The 15,216-nt window shown below is 45.4% G+C and overlaps 2 protein-coding genes across 2 annotated transcripts in view; both read right to left on the reverse strand.

The window, feature by feature from the left end:
- Positions 1-4,375: 4,375 nt before the first annotated feature.
- Positions 4,376-8,411, reverse strand: sox4a (SRY-box transcription factor 4a). The gene has a single exon (XM_063899501.1). The coding sequence runs from the start codon at positions 7,398-7,400 to the stop codon at positions 6,309-6,311; it is 1,092 nt and encodes a 363-aa protein (XP_063755571.1). The 5' UTR covers positions 7,401-8,411; the 3' UTR covers positions 4,376-6,308.
- Positions 8,412-11,372: 2,961 nt separating this feature from the next.
- The window catches only part of e2f3 (E2F transcription factor 3), a 141,885-nt gene continuing 138,041 nt past the window's right edge, over positions 11,373-15,216 (reverse strand). The window contains exons 9-10 of the transcript XR_010167180.1: positions 13,677-13,898; positions 11,373-13,427 (exon numbers count right to left, since the gene is read on the reverse strand). The gene's annotated coding sequence lies outside the window, so the exon portion shown is untranslated. The remainder of the gene's footprint in view (positions 13,428-13,676; positions 13,899-15,216) is intronic.

The following is a 15,216-nucleotide window of genomic DNA, read 5'->3' on the forward strand; positions in this document are numbered from 1 at the left end:
TTTCCATCAAGTAGGAGTGTCCAACACTTAAAGTAATTAAATCTAGAGAGGTTGAAGGCCTGCAAAAAGTTAGACATATTGTTTATACCCCTCCCCTGCCTGGTAGTTTTTATACAGCCCCTGAATCAATATCCTCACTAAGCATCGGGGATGAAACAAAGACAGGAACAGGATTTATTTGAACCTCCTCTGTCTGTTGTTTACAAGTGTTGCAGTGCTGCTGATTTGTCAATTAGTGTCGGTCCACAGTTTATCTACTGATGGGGGTTTAATGGGGGCACTACCCTGTTTATCAAACCAGGAGCCCAGGGGCAAACATGTCCTATGACGCCCCCCCCACCACCCTCCACTGACAGTTAACACAGCCATGCAACTGTCCACTATATTGGATTTTGCAGGATTGTGCATTGGTCCAATAAAATCCTACTCCCAATCCATCAGATAGGCAAACACGCTGTAATCTTTTCTCCATATACACACACACACACACACACACACACACACACACACACACACACACACACACACACACACACACACACACACACACACACACACACACACACACACACACACACACACACACACACACACACACACACACACACACACACACACACACACACACACACACACACACACACACACACACAGCCGCTGTCCAGCCCTCACTGTGCTGAAACTGGGCATTCAGCTGGCACTCCAAACAGCATTTAATCGTCAAAATAATGAACAGGATGAAACTGTTCAGTCCTCTCTGTCTGCAGGTGCTGAAGCGTGGTTGGCAGGAGTTACCTTTAAAGTCCACATTTAGCATCAGACATCCCATGTACTTTTTTTTTTACCCAATGATAAAAGCTTGCAGTTCCTCCTTGGAGAGAAAAAGTTTCTTTACTAACTTCGGAGCCAGATAATGTTATCTTTAGGATGACAGACGTCTTTACAAATATGTGATAATAAGGAAGCACACTGACATTTACAGTAGCTTCAAATATAAAGTATTGCAGCACGTGCGTGGTAAGTCCTGCTTACTTCCAACTCTTACTGATTCAACTTTCAACAACTTTTACGCACTAACATCACAAGTTCTCCTGTTTCTTACTTTAATTATCCGTTATTCACTCAGGTACTTTCGTCTGGCAGTCTGAGGGGTCATGCAATGATAGAAAAGGGGTAAAAAATGGAGGGGGTGATCCCTATTATTTGATTTGTGTAAATTCTGTGTGACTGACAAAGCTGAAGTCAGTGTTCAACATACTTATCTCATCTGATTCTCCTCCTTCTGCCACAAATTTTGATTTGCTACTTGTCCGGCAGCGCCAAATCGAACAAAACTGCGATCCTTTTCCCCGTAGGACTGAATGTGAAGATCTCAATATTTCCTAAAAATTCTGCAAGTTTTTCAAAATTCTGATTTTCTACATTTCAACTATCCCACTATTTCCTCACTATTCTAACTCCTTCATGTGGCTCTAATCATCTTCTTTTAAAAGTGCACAATTTTTGTCTCACAATTCTTTTCCCCTTCTATTTTCTTTTCAAACTTCAGATTTGTTTTCCAGATTTTCTGTTTCTGGGATTTCAGATTTTTTCAAAACTTTTTTTCCCTAAATTTCGACTTTTAAAAATGTCCCACTATTTTCTCATTCTAACTCCTTCATGTGTCCCTAATCATCTTCTTCTTTCTCCCAATTTTCCAGATTTGTTTTTTCCAAGTTTCAGCTTTCTGGAATTTCTGACTATTACTTCAAAATAATCACTTTTTGAATTTTGACTTGTAGTATGTAAGGTGCTTTCAGGGGTCGTAAAGACTGGATAAAGCGCTATCTAAGTACAGTCCATTTACTTTTACACATTAACATCCCGAGTTCTCCTGTTTCTCCGCTCACACCGCTGACACATGACTCGGGATAAAAGTTAAGTCTCACTTCTCAAACTTTTTACCTCGACACCATCGGATAAATTATAGCTACTTCTGTGTTTTATAGGACCCTCCGGGCAGCAGTGGCTGAAATCAATGACCCAGAGATGCCATGACGGCCGGTGATTGTACATTTCTTTGTCTGTGCGTATGACTTATTGTCCCGCCATCGACTCCAGCGGCAGCGTGCTCCTGTGCTATTCCTGCAGGGACTGTGAGTGCGTCTGTGATGCGTTTATGTAGGCTTAATGGTGTCTACTATCAATATTATATTCTATATTATTCTTATAATATTCCCGATGGGACTTAAAGTGCATCAGCCCAGCGGTGAGCAGTGATCTCTCCTCACTCTATGATAGCTTATGTGTTATCGCTGTAATATTTCTGGGGACTTTCATGTGGTACTTGTGTAGACACAGTATAAATAAAACATTTTCCTATAGTGGAAATACACTAATGTTATACAGTAATGGTGTAAGATAAAAATGCCAGGGCTGCTGCAAACAGACAGCATAACATCCAGACGAGGCATTAAAGCAATATATGGTGATACCGTTTCACACACAGTGGAGGAGTATTCCCTTAAGTAAAAATATAGAAGCAACAATCTAAAATCACTCCTTTACAAGCAACAGTGATGCCTTTAAAAGCCTATATAAGTAAATAGAAGAAGTATTATCAGTCAAAGGGAACAAACTTTTTGAAAGTACACTTGTTCCGCAGTGAAATAAAGTACTGACCACACTGTCAAATACTACGCGCCCTACAATCAAAACCTTATTTCACTGGCTTTCCATCTCCCAGCGCGACATCTACAAATTACTGGCCCTCCACTGTCTCCCTCACTGACTTTCTCACCCCCTACCAACCCCAACGGTCCCTCAGATCCACCTCCTATCCAGCCCCGAGTCCAAACTCACACTCTTCCAGTCCCGCCTCAAAACTCATCTCCTCTCTTCTGTCTACTCATAGCCCCCCAGCATTGAATGTGTACTTGAGTATTTGCTTACTATTTTTGAAATACTTTATCTGGTATACACTTGTCCAGTGGTCCCTAATTAAGGGTTGGGGCCTTCCAAAGGAGGGGTAATGAGATTATTAATAAGGGAGAAAAAAGGGAGTGGATGTTCTTTAATATTTGTGTTCATGATTTGACCTTTTTGGGCCTCAAACAGTAAGTCTAACAAAACCAAGAGAAAAACAGCAGTCTCATATTTTTTTGTGAAGAAATGTCATTTCTAACAAACTAAAGCTTTTATCGGCATTTTTTTGGTATTTTTTTCTTTGTTTTAAGCAGAAATTATGACTTTCTTAACACAGGAAACAAATAAGGGTCAAGTATAGCTCCACTCATATATTTACGCTATTGCATCTTTATGTGGGTCAGTGTGTGTGCGTGTGAGGAGAGCATGGACATATTTTTATCTTCCAGAATCTATCTGGGGGTGATTGGACTTCATTTTTTCCCAAAACAGGGACCCTGAAACATACCTCTTTCCTGTGTGATGTGGAGCTTATTGCAGACATCTGGGGGCCGGCGTGTCGTCTTTGGGACGGTGTGTGTAATGACCATGCCTTATCTTTCTCATTACCCCGGCCCGACATGTCAGAGGCAAGCTGGAGAGACGAACCTCTGCTCTCCTGACAGAAAGAGGGAGGGATGGAAATAATTACCAATGTCTCTTGTGGAATAGGGCGTAAATTGATACACACTAAATACTGTACCTCAGGGGTCTCTCTGGCTCTTGGTCGGTCCCTTTTTTCCCCGTCAGATGCACGAGACAAATGAATGCATCCAGCAGGAATTAATTGGATTTGGGAGCAGTCTCCTGCAAGATCCACCAGGACAGACAAACACCCCCCCCCACACACACACACACACCCTCTGCACCTTCTCTCTCCCTGCCATTGGCACACACCCACCCACAGACAGACACACACTCCTCCTCCTCCTTTATTCCAGTCATGCCTTGCAGAAATGTCTGACGCCCCCCACCTACCCCGATGGATCAGTCTGTGTCCCTTATCCCTCACACACACACACACACACACACACACAGTGCAGCCTCTCTCTTGGATACAGTGTTTCCATGGCAGCCACGTTTTCTGCACGTGTAGAATCAGACGGAGTAAGAGAGGGAGAAAAAGACCACTCCTATCGATTCACTGGCTGGATATTGATTCAGTCTGCAGCTACCTACAGCAGAACACATTCACATGCACGCACGCAAACACTGGTGTAAACATCCCACCTCAGATTGGATCTTCTGAATGAGGCTGGGGAATGTGATAATGAAGGAGAAAGCATGCTTTGAAGAAAGGGGGCGTCAATATGTGTGACCGCTACATCTATTTCCTCATTATTCACAGTGCTATACAGCAGTGGATGTGTGGTTGAGCTCCTTTGAATAGGTTTTTATAATGGGAAAAAAGGAAAACACAGGGATAAACACGTTGTACTTTTCAGTTCCAGCTGATTTTATTTCCTTCTTGGAAGAAAAGAAAAACAAATTATAAAAACGACAATCTGTACAGAGGTCTGAGAGGCAGTGATTGACCCAAACATTGGCTGGTTTTGAGCTATAAACATCAAATGATATTGGCATGATTGGACGAAACATGATCATACACAGCATATTGCACAAATGAAAAAAGAAAGAGGACAATAGAAAAGATGTCTGGAAAGGTAAAAAAAAAAAGGAAGAAACTCCTGGACCACAATCACCTTTAACATAAGGATGTCCAAAGATGGCTGTCCTAGTGCCTGTCGTTGATCATCATCATACATAAAACACACAATCTTTGCTTATAGTACAGTCAGTTTACATAAATATCTTCATGTTATTATTCTTTTAAAAATCTTAAACACAACAGCTATAGCTACATATACCTGAATCTGAAATACAAATGCTATTTGCCATGCCATAATATAGGAAAACAATTAGCCTGCTATACTTAGCCAACAGGTACAGAAAGGTTAAATACTATTTTTTGATGCAATTTGCGCAATAACAGATGAAGCACTTCATACATCTCCCTCCCTCCGAAGTCTAGGCAAAGTGGAATGAGTGTGAAATTCCATCCAGTGGTTCAAATAAAACTTATCTTGATAAAAAGAAAAAGCACACAGAGGTATTAGCTCTATCCAAACAGTGACTCTCTGGGATCCTTCACTCATATACGGTAGATCTATGTACTGGAAACAGACACCACTCAGACTGGGAGCCCCAGTGGTGCTTTGTTTACTCGGCTGGTGAAACTGGAGTCACTGTGCCATTAAGAAGCATGTGGGTAAATACTGTAAACACTGTGTGAGGTCAGATTGTGCCAAACAAACCCCCTCTGCACGTCTAAACACCAATGTAGACCCAAACAACAATGTTGTAGGCTACCCACTCGCTGGAAACCCCTTTCTATAGATTTTGTACAAAAATACAAGTAGAAAATCATGACACACTCAAGTCTCCTTAAAAGTGAGAGATTTTTAAATAAGATACACTTCTAGCCCTTCCGCGCTGGATACAGACAGGTGTATGTGCACAAACACAAACGAGACCTGTACGAGAACAATACTTCTATGTATAAAAAAGTTTGGCCGGTATAAATACATCGATATAAAAAACGTCATCTGACACAGAGGAACTACAAAGTTGAAGCACTAGGCAGAAAGGATGCGCGTCGGGGAACATTGGTCCTGAAATTGTGCACTGAGTGTTTAAAAAGGTTCAGAAAAGGGTTTCTGAAGTTTGGAGTCAGTCTTTGCTTTAAGTCCTGCCGTTGAAAGAGAAGCTGGTGATAGTGAATTGTGTCCTATGGTCACAGAAAATTGCGTAATTACGCAGCAATGAACATTTTTACGCATTTAACAACAACAAAATCCTCCTTATCTCGGAGGGCATGCGTGTTGGTATTGAAACTACTTCGAGTTTGGAAAAAAAACTGCACCTGAATTGCAACTTGATGGTCAATGTGAATTGGCTATATCTTTAACAAAACCCAACATGACGAGCTGTCCAGTAAATGTCCCTTTTTCACGACCCGAAATAACATTAAGAATCAAAGTTCGTTCTCAGTCCTCATCCTCTGCGGATCGGTCTGAACGTTAGAGCTGAAGTCCGTGAGTTTCACTGCTCTCTGCTTACATTCACTCCTCCTCCGTGTCCAAATGCAAACTAAGCATTTCCCCAGTCTGCGCGTGCCCGTCAAGCGCACTGAGCGCTGTCCAAGTCTGCGAGCGGCGCGTGCCTGGGCTTCAACGCGCACACAGGCCACCTCTTCTTTCCTGTTTTCACTCTCCCTTATCTAGTGAAAGAATGGCGGAAATAATCTGGGCTGGAGGGTTGAACAGTTCAAAAACGTGGGGGGGAAGTCACCGCTCCTCTCCTCTTCAGTAGGTGAACACCAAGTTGGAGATGGTGGACTCCAGCCAGTCTCCTGAGATCATCTCGCTGACCTCCGGGGTGCAGTAGTCAGGGAAGTCGAAGTGAGATCCCGCCCCGCACTCCCCGAAGCTCCAGTCCAAGTCCCGGTCCAGCTCCGCGTCAGAGAAGCCCATTCCGCCCAGAGACATGCTCTCAAAGCCGGGGCTGGGGTTCAGCTCCAGCCGCTCGTCTTCAAACTCTTCATCCGATGAAGAGGATGACACAGAGGAGGAAGAGTGAGAGGCTGATGGTGTCGGAGAAGAGGCACGTGTGTACCTGAGGCGCGCGGTGTGAGAGGACTCGCTGGCCGCGGGGCTGTGCTCCTCGTACAGGCTGAGTGGGTCGCTGGAATCCGCCGAGCTGCTCAGGGTGGGACTGGCCGGGACCCCCACGGAGGGAGGCCCGCTCTCCAGGCTGCCTGCCCCGCCGAACATGTGTCCACGCCTCGCCTCTCCACTGCGCTTCTCCGGGATCTGCCTTGCCCCAGACACTGACCGGGATTTGAAGAGCGCCTGGTGGTCCCCGGGAGACGGGAGATCACTCTTCATGCCCCCCGGTTTGTGCGTCCTGCTCACTGCTTTGGACGCGGGGCTTCTTTTCACTTTGCGCTCCCCGCTCTTCTCTGCGCGGTCCGCCGGCTTACTCGTTCCGCTGACCGACTTCACCTTCTTCCTGGGCCGGTACTTGTAGTCTGGGTAGTCGGCCATGTGTTTGAGCCTGAGCCGCTCCGCCTCACGGATGAACGGGATCTTGTCAGTGTCTTTCAGCAGCTTCCAGCGCTTCCCCAGCCGCTTGGAGATCTCCGCGTTGTGCATGTCCGGAGACTGCTCCATGATCTTCCTCCTCTCGATCTGAGACCACACCATGAACGCGTTCATTGGTCTCTTGATGTGTCCCGTTGGAGTTTTGCACCACGCCAAGTCGCTCCGCACCCCGGAAGAGGGGGACTCGGGAGTGGGAGACACATCCATCTCCAAGTCCATTTCTCCCGTGTCCGTGGAGTCTCCTCCGGGAGAGTGAGCGTGGGTGCTCTCCGTCTGGCTCATGTGCTGCACCATCCTGTCCTCCAAGTGTCTGGAAACACTGCTCAGTGCTTTGACAAAGTTCAAAAAATGCCTAGCAGGCTTTCACAAAAAGATAATTCCTCACTTGTTCTTATTTCACGCGCTGAAAAAGTTCATCCAAGTCTCTTCTCCTCAGTTCAGTCCGTTTTGGGAACGCTTCTTCTCTCAACTTTCACCAGAAACGAGACATAAATCCTGAAACTATTTAACAGAAACTTTCAACTGCCTGTGCGGCTGAACACGCGCCCTGCAAGCCTCAGCACGCGGCTCTGTGGACAGCAGCAGAGCGAGTCCCTTATGGAAACCTGGCTGTCTGCAGCACAGCTTGTCTGAGCGGTGGAGGAACCATTTGGCTGAATGGAGCGGCTGCACTGTCTCATAGTCTCCCTGTTTCCTGAGCGCTCTGTAATATTACTGTAAACACAACAACGAGAACCTCGCAGCTTTATACCCTCATCGCGAGATATAACAGCCAACCAGCGTCTGTCTCTATCCTGATTTTTCACTCAAGCCACACCCCCTGGCCTCCTATTGGCCAAATAAAAAAAACGGGTAATAATAATAATAATGTGCAATGAGGATCGGTGTGTCTGACCTCATTCCTGTCAGACTCCACCGGAGGAGTGTGTGAGTGTGTGTGTTAAAGGAACACAGTGTCCTTTATCCTGCAAGGAGAAGCGGTGCAGGGCTATACATAGAACTTTATTACTTTCATGTGGATGAGTATCGACTAAATTTAGGTTGAGCGTAACATTGGGGGGGTAAAGGAAGTGCTGAGAAAACACAAAAGCAGCCACAGCATAACAAGGAGTAAACCCTCCCCAACATCCAACCTGTTATTTACAAACCATTACAACACCATTACATCATACAGGAAGTGCAGACAGAGGCAGGTGAGGTGATTTCTTTTAGTGCCTCATGGTAAACCAAACCCCTGAACACACACACACATCAATTAGGATTATTCTAAAAGTGTGTATGCAGAAAAACAAAGTCACACTCACTTTGCAGCAGCTTCCTGCAATGCACACATTCCCCCTCCTCCACCTACCCCCCCCCCCTCCTCCTCCTTCTTCACAGCCCCTTTATGTTAACATGTCCATGTCATGTGTAGGATCCCATTACAGTCTGAGTCGCTAGATGTCAGGCTAGAGCCAAAGGGAGCTGATGAGGTGTACATTGTGCGTGTGTGTGTTAGCATGCACGCAGGATTTATCTGCATCCTGTAATCTCTGAGCTGCCATCATTAAATCATGCAGGTGATGTCATGAGGCTCCCCTTGATCCTGCAGCTAAAGTGTTTGTGGTGATAAATAAAAAGTGAACTCATGTCCTTCAGCTCGGGTGAAGGGGGTCAATATTATCTAATGTAGATCAAACTTCCCCAGTACGCTCTTTAAATATAGACTGATGTTTTGTATAGTACAAGTTCACTGAAATGTTACGTTTAAATGTGCAAATTAGGAATTATCTTATGAAATATGTATTGTTGGACAAAATTAGGTAAAGCATGACATATTAGATACAACACATTTGGGATTTAGCTTCATCATAACATACACAAAGAAAATCCTGTTAAAAGCGATGAAAAACAAATTGTAAAGAAACTGCCATGTGTTTAGGAATAAAATAGGATAGAAATCAGGCTCTATGAATGATTTATGAACAGTGTATGGGTAAGAGGAGTCGCACGGGGGTCAGATCTGTGCAGCATATCTCCGAAAGAATGATAAAAAAGATCCAAAAACAAAAGATTCTTTAGTTGATTGTTGTGACCTCTGACATATTTGTTAATATACTAATGTTGAAAAATACACAAACAGCCAAAAGACACACAAGTAGGCGTTCCGTCAAAGTTGCCGAGGATGCATTCGCATACACACTGCTGCAAGAGTGAGGTCTATAGGATCCTGAACAAACACCAAACCTGGTCTAGTGATAGGATATCAAAGTGTCCCTTATGTGTCTTTGGTGCATTCACACCTCTCGGGCTGTTCAATTATGATCAAATAGCAAAATGCTAATGCTAGCTCTGCACAGGGCTAATGCTAACTTTTGGTAAATGAAGAGAAATCTACAGTCGCAAATACACAGCGTGGTAAAAGAACAACTAAATGAGTATCTTAGCTGTTCTCTTTCCACTAAGGCAAGGAAGACTGGTAGCAGAAAAGCCCCAAATCTCCAATAAACATGTGCAAGAACAAAACGTTGCCTGCAGTGTCTCGTCTTAGAGGAATCAGACTCCAACAGAAGCAGAAACTGTGAACAGAAATCGGATTAGATTTTCATGTACTCTATCATAACCTCAGTTATGCACTTACACTGTCTATTCTTAATTCATGATGTGATTTATGTCAGGATAAAACAGGCATAAACTCTTTAAAATTTCACAACCCTAACCCCTTTACCCCCCTCGGTGCTTACATAAATCACACACATAAATAATAATGAGCTCCTTCATCAGTCTATATCTTTTAGCTGGCCCAATTACAAGCGTACACCTGCCAGAGGATTAGTGTGCTATCTCCCTCTATCTGCACACACACACGCAGGGGTTTGGTTTGTTTGAGCAGGTGTAGCAGGTATACCTGTAATCTTATCTGATGTGTGAGAAGCAGCTGTCAGGTAGCTTTCCACCCTGTCACCGGCAGATGTACGGCTCCAGCAGGCTGCACGGGGACGGGGCGAAGCGCCCATCACGCCGGGCCTATCGCTCCGTCATCTTCCAGAGCAGCCATGTGTTTACCCAAAATACACCGGCGCTGTGTTGACGCCTACAGGGATGGTGTCATTATGAGAGAGTGCTGTGGGAGACTGGGGCGCAGACTGCTTCAAACGTGTGTGTGCGTGTTGCGAGCTAGTGGGGGCTTCTGAGGATCATGTGCTCATGTTGATATCCCTGGGTTGAAGGTGGACTAAAAATAATAGATTCTCCTTCTCGGATTTGTGCTGTGAATTAGCGTTTTGGGACGCTAACACACTCCAGTAATTGCTGTAGAAGTGAAGGTATTTCAGGGGCTTTAAAGGGGAAGCTAAATATAGAAATGTTAATATGTTATCAGGACCTGGGGAAGTTTAATCAATATTTGTGAACATGAACTACTCTTTTTAAATGGCAGAGGAAAGTCTCAAACGTCTTCAGGTATAAAGCCAGGAGCTTTTCATAGAACATGAATGGAAGACTGATTTCTTCTCGAGCCACTGTTTGTTTCCTTGAGTTTTATCGAATATATTTCTTTCTTTTCATCTTTGTACTTGATTAAACCACAAATATTAGTATAAGCAAAGTTCTTCTTATTTTAAACTATCTGGGAAATAGGTATAACATCTCTAATTTTTGAAAATGGGCACTGTTTCCTTAAAAATAAAACATTTACTAAAGCCACAGCGGCGTAGAAACCGCCGTTATAACAGCGCTGGCTGGTGCTGTGTTTAATATGAACTGTTTTAGTGAAACATAAACATTAACCCGACGTGTCAGCCCAACCCCGGAGCAAACTGCAGGCTAAATGAGCGTACAGTGTGTGTGTGTGAGTTTGCCTCAATGCAGGGAGTTGGGTTTATTATAGCTGAGGCTGAAAAAAATAAATACAGCCATCACAGTGTGTCGTAAAAAGTGAAATTAAGATGGAAATGGAAGACGCAGGGAGCGCAGATTGAGGAGAAAGTGTGTGTGAGAGTGTGTGTCTCTGCGTACTCATTACCATGAACTTGCCTTTTTCAACTGCCTAGGAATGACGTGCCGCTTTGACCTGCCTGCTCGTCATCCGGGGTCACACACACACAATAAAGGCCTTTGTGTGTGTGTGTGTGTGCATACATGTGTGCGTGTGTCCAGGCCCTAACTGAATTGGAGCGTTTCCAGGGATTGAAAGTTTGAAAAGCAGTGGGAAGTCCCCCTCCACCCTGCAGTTAAACAGAAAAACTGAAGACTAAGCGGTGATTTGCATACACACACACACACACCCTTTCTCCCTCTATCTCTCTCTCCCTCGCTCGGTGTGACTCATCTACAGGCGGTTTGTCCTCTCTGTGTTTTGTGTTGGATGTGGCAGACAGTGCAGGTGGCCCTCTCACTACATCACCCACCTACTGCTGTCAGTCCTTACACAACAACACCAACCCAGTCTCTTATTTTAAGTCGCCGCGGAACATACAGTACCTCGTGCTGCGCTGTTGATTTCTGCGTTTTTCTTCCTGTACTTTGACAATCAAAGCTATGAAGAGAATAACAGCGTGATTAGGAGAGTGGATAAGTGGACAAAAAACAGGAAGTAGAGCTTAGATCGAGATTAAATTAACTGGCATTCTGTCTGACCCTGAATGAGCCCAAAGCATGGTAGTAGTTAGTGTTTGAGTCCTAAGAAACATAGTTTCCAGTCCGAAAAAAAGCAAAACAATACATTTATTTAAATGATATACAACACTAAATGTAAAAAGTATAAGTTAAATGATTGGAGTATTATTTAAATAGTTGCGTACGAGTTAATGAACCAAGAATTGTTTTATTTTCTCAGTTCAAAGCTAATGCTAACTCTTCACATTTCATGAGTTATAAAGGGTTGATGGCAAGTTAGTCCATTCATTAGTCATGACATTAAGCAGACTCTAAAGTTTGCATATTAAAAACAAACAGACGTGCTTCAACCGATTCATTTCAGGCCCAGGGACATATTGAGAAATTCGGTCTGAAATGACACAATACCAGGTTGGGCTGAAACGGGTTCAAGCTCAAAATGAAAAGCTCTATCAGCTACACACTCAACGATATATATTGCGGCCTTCATTTGTTTTTTCTGGACTACATTATATTGTACATGTGGTTTCTCAAATCCCCTCTCTTGATGATCAAACGTCTTCTTCTACGTCCCTCTTTTGTTCGATATTAGAGCCTATTTTTGGGATAGACAGGAAAAGTTGTTCGGAGAAGTTAATCTTTCCATCCTTCCTTGATCCCTACAGTATGTCCTCCCTGCTTTCCATTAGAGGTTTGAATCCTGGAGACGCACAGCGGTACAGGCGAGCAGCGAGGAACCATCTCTAGGATGCAAAGACAAAAAAGAGATCGTCCTTGACAGCCCGACACGAGCCGCGCAAATAGAGAGGAAAAAGGAGACGAGAAATTAAAACTGCGTTGTGAAGAGGAGAATGAGAGATCTGGGAGTCCTTGCTCGCTCTCCCCTCAGTCGCTGCTGTAGTCCAGAGGATTTGGTCAAGGTGGGGAAAAAAAAGCGACGCGAGTCAGATGAAAGAAACCGAAAGACAGAATAAGCGATATATATGGGGGTGTGGTCAGGCCGCGACACCACGCCCCGGGAACTCCGAACATCCCCGGCCCCCGGATAGCGATGACGAGGCAGGTCAGATGATTGCTGTGTCACGCCAACGCAGACAAACTCTCACGAACACAGATGCATAAACACACACAAAGTCACGATGAGACAGAGCCAGCCAAGTACCAGAGTACGGATGCAGGACCCAGACGTGCTGCGGAGTCAAAATCGAGAGCACAGACACACACACACTCACCAAACTCGCTGACACACACTGAGCTCACACACTCTCTGCCACTCTCACAGCTGCACACCACCACACTCTGTCTGATACAACGATCGTTTTTCGGGGGCATTGTCTAAAAGCCAGAGGAGTGGGAAGGAGCGGAGAATGAGAGCAGAGGAGAAGGAGGGGGGGGGGGAAAGGAGAATCAGGAGATAGAAAGTCGTCAAGAGAGCTTTTCGATCTTTTGCAAAAGTCGTCCTTGCACTCGTTGGTTTCCATCAGAGGGCATTCGAGGTAAGACGAGTGGATGACGGACACTTTCGCTGTTCGGGAGAGGATGTCTCTCGGACCTGGATTGCTTTGCAGCCGCACAGGAGTGGATGTACAGTGTTTGCTTTCTTTTTGTGGGGGGGTGGGGGGGGGTGGGGGGGAGAGAAGTTGCATCAGAGTTTGGAGTTTGCTGCGTCACTGCAGGTTTACTGCGGGAACGTCGACGGCTGCAGCCATGGAAGGAAGGATCGCTCTGGAGGAAGAGACAGAAAGCATCATGACGAAGTTAGGCAGCGAGTGAAGAAAGAGGCAGTATGGAGAACGTGCGTGCAGTGGGGGGGGCTTTGCATGAAAATATTCCCCCACAAAAACTCTCTCTCTACTGCTACGAGGACACTGCACCGCTTATCTCCCCTCCATCTACTGCCTTTCACCTTCTCCCGTCTAGACCTCACAACATATGCTGACTAAGCTTCGATTGTACACAGACACCTCATATTACCCCTTCCTCTTCCCCCTTCTCCTCCTCTGCAGCAGGCACATCTTCCTGCAAGCAGGTCAGCTCAGGCGGCTGGTTGTGTCCTCACGTAGCCCAGAGAGCGGGGTCCTGAGCGTGGGCTCGGCGGCGGCTGCAGGGGTCGATGAGGACTAGGCGTGGAGCTCTGAGGCTCTGCAGCTCCAGACAGGCTCCAGACGCACTGACCTACATCAGTCTCATTTCAGACTGGGAGGGAGATGGAGAGAGAGAGAGAGAGAGAGAGAGAGAGAGAGAGAGAAGGATGAGGCGGGGGTGCAGAGAGAGAGAGGGAAAGAGGAGAGTGATTGAAGGACTGGTGAGCGGGGAATATAGCATTTATCAAAAAAAGTGAGGATGAAAGCAGAGGGGAGGAGAGGGGAGAGATGGAATAAACTCGAGCATCCTTTCTGACTAATAACGCTTAAAATCCCTTTTTGTCCTCATCATTTTTGCTAATCTGTATCCTCGCTTTACTTTTCCCCTTTTCGCCTCGCATCACTCTTCTTCTCTCCCCCCTCTCCCGCCCTGCCTGATTTTTTTGCTTGATTTTCATCATACAGCATCCGAGTCGTCTCTCACTGTGGGAGGATTAGTCTGTCTCTGGCTGCCTGCTTATCTGTCTGCTCTGGCTTTGGGCTGCAGAGGGAGAGGAGGAGGAGGAGGAGGAGGAGGTGTGTGTGCGAGGAAGGGAGGGCTTGGCATCTCTTGCTCGGTTGTTGTGGCTATATCAGCTCGACTCAGCTTATTGCGAGCGGGTTGTGGAGCAGCAGAGTCTGCAGTGCGGCACGGGTGGAGAGAGAACATTTTGTACTCCTGTGTTTGAATGTGTGTGTGTTCAGGCAGGTGTGTGTGGATTGCATCTCCCTCCATGCTTAGACTGATTGCGTCCATTGCTGCGGTGTGTGTCAGACTGGCTGTGTGTGATCATTACTTCCCCAGTGCCGGCATTGACACTAAACACGGATCAATACCAATAGTGAGGCAGATAGATCAGGCTAGCGTTAGCGTGGCTCCCCCGGGACCCGTGTGGCAGTGCAAGTCAGTCTCTAAAGCAGCATACCTCAGTCACACTAACAATGTATTTATCCTGAGGTGAACATCGATAGGCCCCCGGGAGCGAGAGAGGGAAAAAAAAAGGCGAAGTATAATAGACGGTACGGTCCAGCTGGGTCACGAGTTCCTGGTAAGGTCAGCGACCCCCAAAGAGATTTGAGAATGGAAGATGGTCAATGCTTTTAAAGGGTTGGTTTAGTTTTCCTCCACAATCCGGCCCTGATTTATCGGGAGCTGTCAGTCTTCTTAGTTCACCTATAAAGGACTAACCCCTGTTTTATGGTTGTGGACATATTAGAAAACATCTAAGACTGGAGAGATCAGAGGCAGTCAGACAAAACATTGGTGGAGAAGATCCTCCATCGGCACCTCATCACAGTTCCCTCTAACCCTCAGAAAATACAATAAAGACTTTTTGTTGTTTTAATCAGTGACATAATCCCCAATTATGAGTGTAAAAACCTCTGTACAA

The sequence above is a fragment of the Eleginops maclovinus genome, chromosome 13, assembly GCF_036324505.1.
Source record: "Eleginops maclovinus isolate JMC-PN-2008 ecotype Puerto Natales chromosome 13, JC_Emac_rtc_rv5, whole genome shotgun sequence".
Classification (NCBI taxonomy): Eukaryota; Metazoa; Chordata; class Actinopteri; order Perciformes; family Eleginopidae; genus Eleginops; species Eleginops maclovinus.